We start from the raw sequence: 16,260 nt of genomic DNA, 5'->3' as shown, positions 1-16,260 counted from the left end.
TTAGAAGGTCCCAACGGCGTCTCGACCTATTGGCTATGCCAATGCTTGTTGTAAATTCAATTCGGAGAAGCCCAGCAAGGTTTTTCACAACTTGACCACAATCAATACAGTGTTTTAAAAGCGAAGCTGAGAGGGATTTCAAAAATGCCTCTTAGAAAAAATCAAAACGTGTGTGCTGATCACGCCTTCTCTTTCAGAGATGACCAAATTCTGGCTTACTGCATGAATAAATTTAGAATCGCCAGCAGTGGAGAGAACTCTGTGCTAATGTACTAGCTGCACGGGTACGTGGGCTGTGGCAAGGATGAATCTCGGTCCATTGTCTCAGTCTTTCCTACTTCCGAAAATAGGATTTCTTACGTTTGCACTGTGTATACTGAAGACTGAACATGGTTGCAGGAAGGGGCAACCGTTTTAGCTAGATGAAACATTGTTGTAAACAGAAGTCCTTGAGCCAGGTGTATTATGAGGTTACTTTATTCCGGTTGGGTTGCAGGTCAAGTCATTAAGATGGAAATACAGAAGCCATAGTGAAGACCCACCAGGAGTGACCTCCTTGTCACTCAGCCTGCCTGGTGCCAACTGCCAGTCGTGACCAGGGCAAGCCCCCAACACTCCATGATGTCACCAAACATTCTAGTGGTGACATCATGTGAGTCACAGTGGAATCCCATGGACTGAAAGGAGACAGGCTAAATATAACACTTATCTTGAATAAAGACCTTGAAAACAAACAGCCTGGCGAGAATGGCATCTTTATCACATGCGTATCAACATTTGGAAATTCAATTTTATCACCATAAAACATTAGTAAAAAGATGCTGGCATGCACAGGGATGTAAATATAAATCTAGTCGTGTTTTTAGAACCAGTGATGAATTACGGTGGTTAGCACTCTTCTTTCTCGCAATGATACAGTAAAGGATTCATGGGTCAAAATGCAAGCAATGAACTTGGACTCACTTATGACTGGCTGACTATTTAAAAAACATTCTGACATCACTGGACCTCAAGGTCGCGGCATTGTGGTGTACTTCGGTGTTTGCTACTTGAATACCCATATTTTAGCACATGTGTAATAGAACATGTGCTGCACAGAGAAAAGTTCATGTGTAATTGACATGTGCTGCACAGAGGAAAGAAGCCCAGGGCTATTTCACACATATGGTATTGAAAAGGGCTTACGGCCTTTAAAAAAGACGCGACAATAGACACGTAGGAGAAGCAGTGATACAAAACCGGGCAGTGAAACGGGATTAGTCAGAAAAGGCAGGGTCACTCACTGGTATTTAGCCCTGTTGTGTACACGGTGTACATAAATTTGCAAAGTGTATACCTGGATTAAAAAAACATAGTTAATAGTCCCTCCCCCCGCCTTCCTCCCAAACAGAAGCGGAAGCACAAAGTGTTCGAAGGTGACTGGCCTGGCCTTTCAGGATTGGGGCAATGCCAAAACTTATTTGCATAGCGCTGGCCTTTGTCTAGAATGGCACAGTGGGTGAAAAACTATGAACTGGAATGCTGTCCAGAGTGGCCGCTGATGGCTGAGATTAAATCACCTATTCTTTGCATCACTTTCTTCTTTGCTGAAGTAAGCACACCTGCAACCAGTTAGCTTTTAGCTTGCAAAAAATTGCCAGCATAACTTCAAGTATGAGAATGCAACATGCTTATTGCAAAAAATACTGGTATAGGTTCCATAGACAACACGGAGCAACCTGGAAGCAATGCATACTGCATCATGCTTGCCACCTTATTGAAAATATATCCACCCAATGAAATTATGTTGAAGTGGTGTCCAAGAATCTGGCATTATTAATCATGCATAAGTAGGCAGTGTAATAAAACATCTCATATGATTGAGGCTGAGGTCTGACAGGATGACTCATCGACTGCGCAGCTGAGGAGCCTATAAACCTTCCCTTACTTGGGTATTATATCAAACAGCATTGCTCCTTCTGCCTCGCTCTCTCTGGCTCTCTTGTCCTTACACTCCTGGTTTGATCCCACCTCTGACACTTCGACATTTGTATGAGTTTAGGCATGGATGTTGCAGGTGGAGTTTGCTCTCTTGGAGTGGCTGTCTGCACGTCCACTCTTGATCGCTGCATCCGTGCCTGTGCAGAGGCCTCCTTCTGATGGGACCACTCAATGCGGGTGCAAATTACGCACCCACTTATTTCCATCCAAAACGAGATGGGCGCCCTCCCGTTCCCATGGTGTCTCAGACACCAATCGTGCTCTCATGCTCCTAAATGCTGCTTTGAACATGTATGGCCCTCACACTCTGGGAGTGAGAATCGCATGTGCACGTCACTGATACATTAGGCACTTTATGTGCCATGCGCAAGACACTGGCCACTTGGGGGAGTGTCCAGGTCCCTGTTGTGTATTCTAAATTCTGCACACTCTTAACTGCTTTTTAGGTTTCACCTGCACAGGGTCTCCGCTGTGCTTGTGAAATCTATTGTTTTTAATATACATCTTAAAAGGGGCTTACATCCCACCCCCTCACTTTCCTGGCTTAACATTGGTTCCTGTGCTTGCCACTTACTTTTCCTCCATTTCTATTGGCTGTAGCATATTTTCCTGCATTTACCAGTGCTGGTTTCTCCCCTGCTTCTCTGAACTGTTTTCCCGAAGCCAAAATACTGTTAACATCTGCTTTGGTGGAACTATTTTGTCCATAAAGTTTTGCTAGCGCAATTTATCACACGGAGAGATTAAGTGATTTGCCCAATCCCAGGATGTTGCGCCACAAGACTCAAATCGGGTATCATCAGCTCTTGATTCAGCAGCTCAGGCTGCTTCTCCACATCCTCTTCCCTCTTGTTATACTTGTCAGGGAGTTCTTCCCTCATCCCGACAGTAATTGATAACAACTCATTATTCATCACATAGGGGAAACCGATGCATTACCAATGCTTGTTAAATAAATGCAGGGTCACATTTTCTTTTTAAAGTTATGAAAGGCTGTGTTTATTTTACATTATCATCATCAGGCTGAAGATAGCAGAGCCTGATAATGATCAGTGCTCAATCAGCTTAATGACCCAGCTCAGGCTTGGGCACAGAGGCGAAGAACTGAAGCACTGACTTATTTAACTCTTATACAAATGTCCTTGTCAACTCAATATTCAAGTCTCGGCAGGGACGCTCAACATCCTGTGATTCTGGGTAAATCACTTAATCTCCCCGTGCCTAACAAAATATGAATGTGTCTGTCTGTAACGCAACTGTTCATGTACAGCACTCTGATACCTTCAGGTCTAGTTCGTGCTATATAAAACTAAAACAAAATAATTATATATTAGAGCATGAGAACAAAATGATGTTTTTGAATGATTTAAATGGGAGAAAATTTAAATGAAAGGTTCCCTAATGATTAAGTTAACCCTGCATTTTATATTTCTCTCTTTTCAAAGTGTTATATTTACAAACAGCAGACCTTCTTCTCCCAGTGGCCAGTAGCACTGTGTCATATATATATATATATATAACTGAAAAATACAGTATTTTTTTAAAGAGGGAAATTTAAAGTTCAGACAAATATTGCATACTTTGAATATTTTTGCAGAACAGTCTCCTCCACTTAAAAAAAATGGCTGTATGTTTATGTTATACAAGTAACGTAGCCACATATGGTGAAAGGTATGTCCTGTGCCACAAGTACATATGACACAGGCTCTCAGTCACCAATATACATGTATCCCATTCATACAAACACACTTTTATACGTGCCCAAATCCCACGCTCCCACTGACACACATGGAAGCACGATCACTGTGCCCCTAGCCAAAGTGTCTGGCTCAAATGACATTAGCCTTAACCACTTAAGCGAGACAGCAATTCCGCCGCGGAGCGGTGGTTTTATTGAGTGGTAGGTAGTGCTTGCGACGGCCGTTGGCCGACGGGCGCATCGAAAGTTAATGAAGCTGGGCATGTGGGTGTCTAGTAACAATGTGCCAGTTGTTTAGCCTTCAGTAGCTCACCATGACTTTCACGGATCAGATGTAGCGCTCACTACAGAAAAGGTTAGAGACACCTGGGCCACTGACTACTGAACGCTGAACAAGAAAGAAATCGCTACCTTAAACCCATTTGGTACTCAACATCCACCCACTTTGTGGTTGTACAAGACACTTGAAAGTGGCTGCAATGTAACGTGTGTGGTGCCATTTAAAAACAAATGGAACAAAAAAAATGCACTCTTCGTCTTGCTGACTAATAAAATTACGAAGGGCAGAGAAGCATATAAATGGGGTTTTGCTCGGCAATAATAGTATTACGTCACCCTCCGGCACTCAACCCAAAATATGAAACAGGCAGGATAGGTTTGGAAACTTTTTAATAGGGAAAATGACAATCAACCAAGACCAATAATTACCAGACAGCAGTCAAGTTTTGACAATCAATAATTACCCGTTAAAGTACAGTACATGCATACGATAAAAAAACGAGGATTTCCAATATTCTCTGGATTTGAAATGCTACCCTTCGTTTCATGTACAGAAAGATGTGCAGATGATTAACACACGTCCGCGTATTTTATTTTTTCATGTTTGAATTTGAGAGTCTGTGCGACTTGCTTTCTTCTGCCCACCTTTGAAGCAGCAGCATCAAAGATAAACAGTCAGCACCATTTCACTGAACTCCGAGACATCCACGTTGTTCGAGAAATCCATGTTATTAATTAGCTGCTCAGATTTCTTTAAACCTAAAAGATGAAAACAAAAATGACAGTGTGTTTTCAGAGGGGCTTGTTAAACAAAAATATACGTGAGTGCTGAGCTATTATGGAATGCTTTATTACGTTTGGGAAGGAGTCATTTATTTTCACATCCGTAAGTGCATTGTAAGGAAACATTAAATGTACTCTCATCCTGCTATTAAATCATAAATAAACTCAGGTGCAGCTGTGCAAGGCTATTCAGGCTTTGTGGTCTGCCATAAGCCTCATCCATATGTAAAGAAAAAAAAATGGAACATCAGAAAGCATGAAAGAAATGTGAACACCAAAAAGCTGGAGAAAGGCAGTTATGGAAAGAGGGAGATGGACGTGAAAATTATGAAGGGATATGCAATTCAAATAAAAATGGCGCCTAAAGTTCCTGGTAAGGGACAACTCTTACCCAAACTACCTGCAACATCACCAATAGAAGTAGTTGCCGATCCTGTCCACCCAATAGCTGAAATATCCAAGTTTCAGTCATGGAACCCTGAGATCCTGTTCCAGGGCTCACATGTCGTATAACTTGTAACAAATGCTCCTGCCAGATACTCGTTGAGAGTTAAATTGTGAAATGCCAGAAACAACAAAAACCTCAGACCGCTGGCTAAAGGAATGGTAAGATGGCCCGCTGGACACAGTGTGAGATTGTTAAATGCCAGCAACAATTAAGACGAGGGACCGCTGGATACGGAATTCATAACATGGCCGATAGTACATGAGAAAACAAAGGAAGATGGCAGCACGTAGGAATAATATGCTCCAGGTAGCTCCATGTGTATGCATGCACTAAACGTCAATGCAAAGTAGATGTTCTTCAACTGCATCAAAGAGGTGTCGTTGGTCGTCCCGCTGCACATTCTTGCAACCCCACAGAAACGATAAGAAGACGCACACAGCCTCAAGGAGTAGTCTCATTCTCGAAAATGTAGGGCTCGTGCTTAAGATTCAAACCAAGACATGGCCCGTGCCACAGTTACCAGACTTTCACTGCAGGCCAGGCAAAAATAAACTCACCACAGTGACTATTTGCCACCTTATAGTCCGCTCTGGCCACTGGTTTAGTAACCAGTTAATAAAACAGTATAGTGCAAGTCTCAATTCTAAAGTAAATGCAATGTTTACTGCACACCACTGATATGCCACCATAACATGGTGCATGCATTATCCATCTTGTCAGCATTGCCCGGTTTCCGTGAAGCAAAAGCTGCTGATTTCTTCCATCCAAGCACTGACAGATCCTTGAAAACACAAAGTTGCTGGTTATGTTCAGAACACTGCAGGTTGTTTCCATTCACATGAATATCAGTTCATGTAACTAACAGATGCAAGCCCCGGCTGGGCCTTCCGAAATAGAGGACACTGGTGGGGCTGCAGGGTGTTCTGTTACTGTGTGAAATTGTATTACTTAGCATTCTTAGTTACATCAATAGTTCAATCTTCAGTTTCCTTTAGCTATATTCAGTAGATACATCAGTTTACACACATGGCCATGACTCCAAATCATTGCCAAAATGTTTTAAAGAAAATCTGGTAAGTGAAGTGTTGTTAACCACTTCGGCGCTCGTGACGAGCTCAGCTCGTCATGAGTTGCGGCGCTCGTACGCTGATGACGAGCTGAGCTCGTCATGTAACGCGGCTTTTAAAAAAACGCAGCGCACAGCGGGAAAACCGCTAGCGCGCATGCGGTTAATAGAAGCTGCTTTCTTTCTACTTAGTTGCAGATAGTACATCTATAGCTAGGTCCTGAGTATAGCCCCACCAGGAGCTGCTCAGCTCATACTCCAACTGACACTCCTCACCTCACAGGTACCCTAACATTCCATTGCTTCACCACGACTCCAACATTCCACACAGCATATTCTCATTGGCTGAACAGCAAGGGCCAAAGGATCAGGGAAGATGCATAGGAAAGTACATCAGACATAACAACGGCATTAGGAGCTGCTGGCTCATCTGGCTTCCCTCGTTAATGTTGATGCCGCTATATATGCAGAGGTTTCTCAGTGCTGCAAGGGACCAGCAGGTGGGCCATGAGCAGGCAGTCTTTGTTTGGCCTAGCGAAAGAGTCAATAGGGATCTTTAGGGGGCATCAGGGCCAAACGAGCATTGATGTCTGATAATGTTTGTAAAATGTATGTAGCACATGACCTAAATACAGCAGGTTGCCCCCTGTCCCTTGGTGATTATGGCAGACTAGTTTGAGTTGGTGGTGTTAGAAAGGTGAAAAAATAACACAGTGGGCAAAAGGAGGTAGGATAGTTCTATTGTAGCCTTGTTCCCCATTAGTATATCACCATAGGGTATGAAAAGGATAGTGAGAAAGGAGACCTCACTACTGATTTGATGTTCCTACTCTCTGGTGGAGAGTAGGAACATCAAATCAGTAGTGAGGTTTTCTGGTTCTCATTTGAATGCAATCAATTGGTCAGGAAGAACAGCAGGGAAAATGGAGGATGTCTCTGGTCGTAAGGATAGAAGCATGGCAAGTAATCACAACAATCCTAGAAGACATCAAAAAGTATGAGAAGCTGCATGGGTGGATGCTTCAGATGCTTCAGATGCGTACATTGAGACAGGAGACAAAAACAAAACCGGTGATACGAGAATCAAAGGGTAACAGCAAGGAAATAACAGAGGATCAATAAACATTGAAACTTTGCAACAGGAAGATAAAATACTGAGTGACATCAAGAATTGGCTACGTAGAAGGGAGATGGCAAAGTGGAAATATGCAGTTCGGTGTTGCTTTGGGCAGGATGGGGTTCAAACTAGGACATGAGCCAAGTGTAAAAATAAAATGGGGATAGGGGTGTTAAGGAAGACAGATACAAGGATAGAATTTTTTTTAAAATGGGTAGCTGGAAATTAAAGGAATAAATAGGATCATGCAGCCATCAGCCTGATGACTGTAATAGTGAGGAAGAAGGGAAGATAAAGATAAAAAGGAAAAGTTTGTGAAGAGAGAAATAAAGACATATGATTGATGACAAGAGTGTCGGAGAGACAAACCTGAATGAAAAAGGCATTACAAAAGCTTACCCAGTTTATAGAATCTAAAACAATTTTGCCTTCAATTCAATCAGATTTTCGTCCTGGTTTTAGCACTGCACTCCAAATTATTGGTTGCCCCTCCACCCCACCACGACTCCTACTGTGGAGGTGAGGAACTTGGGGGTAACATTTTATAAGTATCTCTCCTTCAACCCATATATTAGGAAGATTAGTGCGACTTGCTTTGGAGTACTCAAGTCCTTACAAAAGACTCTTCTTACCTGCTCACATAAGGAAATTATTGTCCAAGCGATGGTGACCTCCAGGTTGGACTATTCAAACTCTCTATACTTGGTAATTCCCTGAAGGCTCCTAAACAAATTTCGGTTGGTGCAAAATGCGGCAGTTCACTTGATCTCAAAGTGCCCAAGAAGACAAGCTAAACGACTATGGGAACAGGAGCTCCACTGGAGTACCAGTGAGTAAAAGGATGATTTTTAAGGCCCTGTTGATCAAATTTAGAGTTATACAAAATGAGGGTCCTCTCTACCTGTGCAGTACATTTAGCAAATACAGTTCCAGGAAAGATCTCTCCAACCTTAGAGTGTGGAAAGTCAAGAGAGGGGTGTGATCTATTTCTTCTGTTTCCTTTCAGGCAACAAAATTGTGTAACGTCCAGCTAATGATGTTTTTTTTTTTCCTGCTGGGTGCGCCGAGACACTTCTTCGGAAGCAGGTATCGGTGCTTTCGAAGTAGCACTTCATTTATTCATATGTGAAAGCAATGATGCTAAAGAAGGGCAGAGAAGATACAGAAGATAGTGGAGTCAAGGAGAAGGAGCAGTAGCAATTGGTGAAGTAGTAGTACAAACTGAAGTGCAGGGAACAGGAACAGGTCAGTTTGCAAGGAATGAGCAAAAATGAATAAAAGGAGCGATCACTGTGAATGTTTGACCATCAACCAACTAAAGGAAATGGTAAGCAGCAGGGCAGGAAGGGACAGGATTGCAACAGGTGAAGCGATGGACAACAAGGAAAATAATAGAAGGGCAGACAAAAGAGATAGTTAAGAAGAGAAGAAAGAAGAAACCAGAGCTGGGCAACTTGTTTAGGACATGATTTAGGTATTAAAGTTGCCACTTCAGTAAAAGCCGGTGACATCATGTCTGGGGACAGATGACAACAATGAGGATATAGCAGAGCATGTGTGACAGGAATGGAGGGACAAAGTGCTAAAATAACAATACTTCAACACAGAAAAAGAGGTAGAGATACCATAAGACAATTCATCCACAAAAATAGGTGCAGCGAAGCTTCTTGAATTGGATGTGAGGGCTATCTCTGATGACGCCAATTCTCCAAGAAGAGATGCAATACCTAGTCTCTGCGTTTGAGAAGCTGTATTTATGTAACTATGCCTTTGACAGGTGGCATGTATATGACTAGAGGTTTGGAAAGCATAAAACTGAGAATCTAACAGTCCGCGGGCAAAAAGTTAATAGGAAGTTGGGATGGTCACAACTGACAGACATACCTACTCTATGGGGAAAGAACCACCACCCCCAATCCCTCCAAACAACGGGTGAAGGGCACCCAGAAAATAAAGAAACTTTGTGCTAACAAGTTAATGCTACATAATCCCAGTGTGGGGCAGAATGTAGGTACATCCATCAATTAAGCAAGTGTGATTAGGGTCACACTCAATGTTGCACTGCATTAGTCAGTCACCCAGCAGGCACTTCAGTTACAGAAGCCTAGTTCCTAAAAAGTCATATAGTTCAAGGGAAATCAGGGAGTGGCCACAAGAAAAGGAACTCAAGTTGAGGTGGGTGGGTGGCTGGAGCACACAAATGGAGAGGCATATTATTAAATTGTAGAGTAATGCAGGGAAGCCTTCTCAGAGGGATTGGAATCTTATGCACCTGCCATTTAGTCAGATTTGATAAACTATCTGTAGTCAGCTGAAGACAATCCTAGCATGAAGACAGAAAGGAATGTGAGAACGGTATGCTTATTCTTAGCATTGCAGAATTTTACATCAAGAAGGTGACTCTCAAAATCGCCAGAAAGAGAGGACTGAGTTGCGTCTTAGACACCAGTTGAGGAAGCAAAAAATTGGTTAGTGAAAGTAAAAAGGAACGAAGCCCTTCTGCGGCAAGTCAACAACTTCAGACTTCAGATTGGCGCAGGATATCCCAGAGAATTATTATGTGTTATGTTCAAATGTTTCAGAACATTTTTGTTGTAACAATACAAGAAAACACTTGTGAGTTGCAGGTGATGCAACATTATTTTGGCTGAATGTTCCCTGAATGGCTTAATGGAGCTTCCACCCCTTCTCTGCACTCCCAGTATAACAAGCGTCTATGCAATTTAGATTTTTCTGCCTCTGTGCATAAGAAACGTGTGTACACTCTGGACCTCTAGAAAATGGATTGAGATCCAGAGCAGAGCTCTGTGGACTGGAGGAGCACACCAAACGGACTGGAAAATACTGAATGCGGTGGAAGCAAATTATTATAGATTTAGGAGCTGGCTTTTCTATCTGCTGAAGGAGTGGCCTACTGGCCTCTCCTCTTAAAGAACAAGTTACATGCCTTCAATAACGCTCCTTTAAAAAAAAAGAAACTATCTAGATGCAGATTCCTCACCTTTACAATATTCCCCAGGCAATCGACTGAATCCGTTACCACGGCAGGCAGTGGAGGCTTGTGGCTCTGCACTGAGGCGGTTCTCTGGCAATGACGTGCAGGCTTACATAGGCGCCACTCCCACATGCTGAAGACCTTTGCTTTTGAGGCTGTCCACACCTCCAGATTCAGAGCCATAAGGTAAATTGGTGTGCAGAACCCTAGACTTGGGATCTTATTAATGGACACAGTCCAATCACAGAACTGGGAGAATGGGAGGGTCAGTGAGAAATCTAGATAGAGTCTCTACCAGAAAGAGCATTACCAAAGATACGTAACTTACTCTTCTGATAGAGACTTCAAGCTGCAGATTCCGGGCTTTTTGAATAGATACCAAAGCGATACCTATTCGGAGGTAGGAGCTGAGAATGGACTCAAACCAGAAAGTCATGCAGGACCAAGTGGGAAAAATGCCCCTAATGGCGAACCTGAGTGCCCAGGCAATAATGGTTCCTGAATGTTTTTAAAGATGGCCGTGTAGCCACCTGGCAAATGTATACAACAGTGTCTCTTTAAGCCACCGCAGTGGTAGAAGCTTTGGCCCCAGAAGAATTAGCAAACAGTCCTCCCAGAGGCTGCTTTTTGGCCAAAGCGTGCAAAAACAAAGATGGTTCTGTTGGATAAGATTCGTCATCAATTACCAAAAGCAATAGTAGCACAAATGCTTATGAATTGAATTCTTACTGTGGAAATAAACCACAAAATATGTAGTCCCAAATAACACAGTTATTGGATGAATGAAATGTATTCATAGTCATTGAGTAGCAATACATCATATGATCAAACAATATGGTGCACCATATGGGCTAAGTGAAAAGGTGCTCCTGCAGTGTATCAAAGAAAAAGAAGTGATTGAACATATACAAAAACAAGAACACAAAACTATTCAGATTCTTTGATGGCCCTGTCCGCTATATCCATATTTTCAGTTTCTCATAGATAAGCTACATTTCATCTGCCTTTAAAAACACATAAATCAAAGTTTTGGTACAGGCATTATATGAACTGTCAAAGTTTCGACCTTCATATGGAACAACCTGTGTATTAAAATATACACTGTTAGGCCCCATTGATCAGTGAGTGCCTCTAAAACAAATATGCATTTCACCTGGAGCTGAAGAAAGGCATGTACAACCTTCTTTGGGCGCTCTAGAAGAGCGTGTTTCCCTGTACTGATAACATAACGAGCTGAGTTAAAAAATGAGAAAACAATAATGTAAGCACTAGGTGGTATGATAACGTGTTAAACTCACCTACTGTATCGGAAGATGTGTTCCTCTCAGTATCAAAAGTGGTGGCTTTAGTTGCTCCTCATGTAGAGGGGCCAAATATAAGGAAGAAGTTTACAAATCAAGTATCAAACCTAAATGTAAGACAGTAATGGGACGGCAAAAATATATGCAACAAAGGAATCCAGTTACCAATTTGAGTAAAAGATGCCGGTTAATCAATTACATGCATCTCTTCTCAATCGGAAATGCAAAATAAAATATGTAAAATGAAAAGGAAATTAATAAAATGGGAGCAATTCAAAAACAGCATGAATGAAGGGTGCTGGAGGTCTCAGTTCAACAGGCCTCCTTCTTGCTATCACGAGAAATTGTCTTGTGTAGGCCACGTGGCATCCCAAGGATGATGGACAAGGGAGAAGTGGCATGCCAAGGTGGGCATGCACGTTTCCTGCTAGGAAATCACTAACTCCAAGATGGCCGCTGGAGGGTCAGTGGTCCATGCTACACTGGAGCCAATAATCCTAGATATAGAGATATAGGTTCAAGTAAAAAATGCAGAGATGATGTGTCAAAACTTCATAATGTCCTGGAATACCACCATGTCTCAGTGCTACAGTTGTGCACAACTTAGTAATGGAATGTTGTAACCGAATGGGAAATGCCCAAAACAGCTATGGGGGCAAGGCCAACTCTGTGACATCAGTAGTAATATTCAAATATATATATAATCCTGGGCGTAGTAGGCGTAGTGGGGCTACGCGAAGCTACGCGAAGTGGACCAGAAACTACGTCCACCTACGCACTTCGCGTAGCCCCACTACGCGCCACCCGCCTCCCTCCCGCCCTCGCTAAATACCACCCGCCTCCCTCCCGCCCTCCCTAAATACTGAAATAATTATTTTAAAAACAATAAAACACCACTTACCTTGTCGGCTGCGTCTCCGGGGCTCCTTCTGGTAACCGCGCCGCCATCATGGATAGTAATGCGCATGCGCGGCCGCCCGTGCATGCGCATTTCTCACGAAATTGCGACCGGTGTGTAGCGTTAACCTTGGTGATGTAGGTTCGGTATGGGCCCCAAATGTCCACCGATCTGGATGTACTGGGGACCTCAGTGGAGTGATTCTTCACAGTTAGTGCTACAAAAAGCCATGCCTTCAGCTGTGGGGGTCGTCTACTACCCCACAGTAAAGCGATTTCCCTCTTGGCTAACAAGAAGCTCAAGGCTGCAAGTTTCCTAACGGCACGAGGGAAGTTGGAAACATAACCTAGCAACGCAATCTCGGGGGTAGGCACCAGGTGCATGCCCAAGATATCGCTTAGAGTTTTGTGTATCTGACACTAGTATTCATGAAGAAGGGGGAATGTCCAAGAGAGGTGAGCAAAGTCGTCAGAGGGGGCCTTACATTTTGGTCAGTGGTGGGGACGACCTGGGTCAATTCTGTGAGAACGTGCAGGAGTATGATATAGTCTGTGGAGAAATTTTAAATGAAGGAGTTTGTGTCTACTATTTAGGGAAACTTCTTTGGTAGCCCTACAGCACCGCCCGACTGGTCGTCTAGTAATATTCAAATATAATTGTTTGACCCATTTTGCTGAAAGAGAAGGCCATCTCACACCAAGAAGGAATCTAAGGACAGACAACTGTGTCTCTTAGATCTGAATGCAGTTTGGTTTTAGAGCAATCGATACTATTGCAAGTTGAGTTTACACTGTGAGCATATATCATAGGGACAAATCTCTAATTTTTTACCAAAGATTATTGAAAACATTGGGCTCCATCTATAATCTGAATCAAATGGCACAATAGCTAGATCTTTTTGGATCTGAATACCCAGTGTTATTTCAACAAATTGTTGCCGTATATACACCAGGGACATATATCCTAGGGTCAAAAGTCACAATTCATACCAAAGTATCTTAAAGGCATTGTGTTTAACACAGGTTTGAAGAAATTAGCAAACAAGTTGCTGTTTTTCAACAGTCGGTGAAATTGATTGTATAGATCTCTGAGAAGAGACTGGGTATTTTTCCTTCCTCTCCACTTTTTATAGTGGTTTGCAGTATTTTGAAAAGAAATTGATTGTATATATGTTTCTTAGACTTACGAAGTGGTATGTTGAACGCGATGCCTCGCAGCAACTGTGCCTGTTTGTAATTTAAAAAATTCCCTCGGTTTCTCTTGTTTTCTTGCCCGAGCCGCTCTTTCCCTCCCATTTGCCATCCACTTCCTGCCTCCTGCTTGCCCCACCCACTGTCTATTAATCCTCCCAGGACCTACTTAATCGAGACCGCAGAGCAGCCGCGTGCAGCAGGCATGCCACCGGCATGCCAAAGGCAAACCAGTCTGTAGCCATCCGCGCCAGGACTGCGCCCAGCACCAGGAACCCCGGATCTCCCACATCCCTCAAACACTACCTTCAACTCCTTGAAGAGACAAAAAGGAATGCCCTAGCCGACTGCATCCAGGCCAGGTTGAACCACAGCAAAGAACTCTTCAACATCGCCAGAGAATTTTTCAACACCTCAGCCACTGAAAACATAATCACCCCTTCTTAAGAAGTCTGCAACATGTTGGCAGGCTTCTTCCATGACAAGATCTCCACCATCTACAAACACTTCGAACCCCAACCCACTGCTTCTGACACCCTCAGCCTCCTTGCTCACTCAGACGCCAACGTCGACCATCGGATCATTGTCTGGGACCTGCCCACCACTTAGAGCACTTCAGCCATCATGCACTATTGTCCACTCAGGACAACAACGGATCCCATCCCCACCTGATGCTCAACCTTGGGAGCAAGTCGATCGGCAACCAACTCCCCACCATCTTCAACGCATCCATCTTTACAGCCACCTTCCTCGAAGAATGTGAACATGCAGAAGCCAAACCCCTTCTCAAGAAACTATCCTCTGACTCCAGCGAACCCAAGAACTACTGTCTCATCTCTCTACTCCCCTTTACCACCAAAGTCCTTATGAAAGCCATCAATCGTCAACTCATGGAACATCTGAAGAAGAACAATCTTCTGGACACATCCAACCCGGATTCCGCTCCAACCACAGAACCGAAACTGCCCTGATCACCTCTGCAGACATCAGAACCCTCCTAGACTGAGGAGTAATGGTGGCCCTGATCCTCATTAACCTCTAAGCAGCATTCAACACCGTATCCCACCATACCCAGATAAAGAGGCTTCATCACATCGAAGTCCAAGGAGATGCATCACCTCCTTCACTGGAAGAACCCATGGAATCCAACTACCACCATTCACCTTGAAACCCAAGAACATCACCTGGGGTCCCCTCAAGGTTTGTCCCTCAGCCGTACACTGTTCAACACCTACATGACCTCCTTGGCTAACATTGTCCTATTCCCTGGACTAAACATCGTATCCTACGTACACACCTAGCTCATTCTCTCTCTTTCTGAGAACCGCTCCACACTATGGCCAACTTCCACTGGTGCATGACCAGCGTCGCCGACAGGATGCCTGGCTCAAACTCAATAACAGACTAAACGCAAGTACTGCTCTTTGGGTCCAACTCCTTCCCTTGGAACTACTCTTGGTGGCCCTCCGAACTAGGACCCTCACCCACCCCAACAGACCATGCATGCAACCTCGGGATCATCCTGGACATCAAGCTCACCATGAAACGCCAGATCAATGTAGCCTCTTCTGCTTGCTTCCTCACTATTTGCATACTCCATATGATATTCAAATGGCTCCCCGTCAGCACCAGATGAACCATTACTCAAGCCCTAGTCACCAGTCACATGGACTACGGCCACATACTCTACGTAGGAATCACTACACACTTCCTGAGAAGACTGCAGACCATACAGAACTCGGTTGCCAGCCTAATCTGTGACCTCCCCAACTGGACCCACATCCCTCCTCTCCTCAAGAAGCTCTACTGGCTTCCCATTCAGTTAGATGCCAATTCAAGATGCTGACACGCACCTACAAAGCCCTTCATATTCAAGAACCAGCATACATCAAACCGCTTAAATATCCGCCAACCCTCCAGACACCTGTGTTGCCTCCTCCCTTTCCCTTGCGCACACTCCTTGCATCCACTGAAGCAACAGTGGAGGACACTCCTCCTTTCTCGCTGCAAAATCCTGGAATGACCTTCCATTCCACCTTCTGATCACATCCTCTCTACTGGAATTCAGGAAGGGACTCAATACCTGGCTGTTCAACTGAGTACTCCTGAAACAGCTACGCTCTCAGTGCCTGAATACACTTGTGGGCGCTTAGCCAAGCCTTATAAATCCTGTTTGATTGAGTGATTCTAACCTAGCAGGAAGCATGCTTGCATACCAGCGTGGCCATTATCTGTTGGCCTTGAGATGCTGTGCTGCACACACAAGACCATTTGGAGCAATAGCTGTTCATGTTATTTTTAAATTACTCCCATTTTATTCATTTACTTTTCCATATCTTATTTAGCAGTGCCAAATTGGATGCGACGCATGTAATTAATCAAAGAGCATCTTTTACTCAAATCGGTAAGTAGTTATGTGGATTCCTTCATTGCATATATTTTGTGGTCCCATTATACTCTTGGACATTAAGCTTTGATCCTTGATTTGTAGAAGTCTTCCCTAT

The 16,260-nt window shown here is 43.6% G+C and overlaps 1 protein-coding gene across 3 annotated transcripts in view; it reads right to left on the bottom strand.

Moving 5' to 3' along the window:
- Positions 1 to 4,331: 4,331 nt before the first annotated feature.
- The window catches only part of SLC37A2 (solute carrier family 37 member 2), a 928,549-nt gene continuing 916,620 nt past the window's right edge, over positions 4,332 to 16,260 (bottom strand). For all 3 annotated transcript variants that reach the window (XM_078682149.1, XM_078682150.1, XM_078682148.1), the window contains one exon: positions 4,332 to 4,717. In XM_078682149.1, coding sequence (XP_078538275.1) covers positions 4,702 to 4,717 — 16 coding nt within the window. In that variant the 3' untranslated portion in view covers positions 4,332 to 4,701. The remainder of the gene's footprint in view (positions 4,718 to 16,260) is intronic.

The sequence above is a fragment of the Lissotriton helveticus genome, chromosome 3_1 (assembly GCF_964261635.1).
Source record: "Lissotriton helveticus chromosome 3_1, aLisHel1.1, whole genome shotgun sequence".
Taxonomy (NCBI): domain Eukaryota; kingdom Metazoa; phylum Chordata; class Amphibia; order Caudata; family Salamandridae; genus Lissotriton; species Lissotriton helveticus.
The sequence above is the reverse complement of the archived record's forward strand: the minus strand, read 5'-3'. Positions and strand labels throughout refer to the sequence as shown.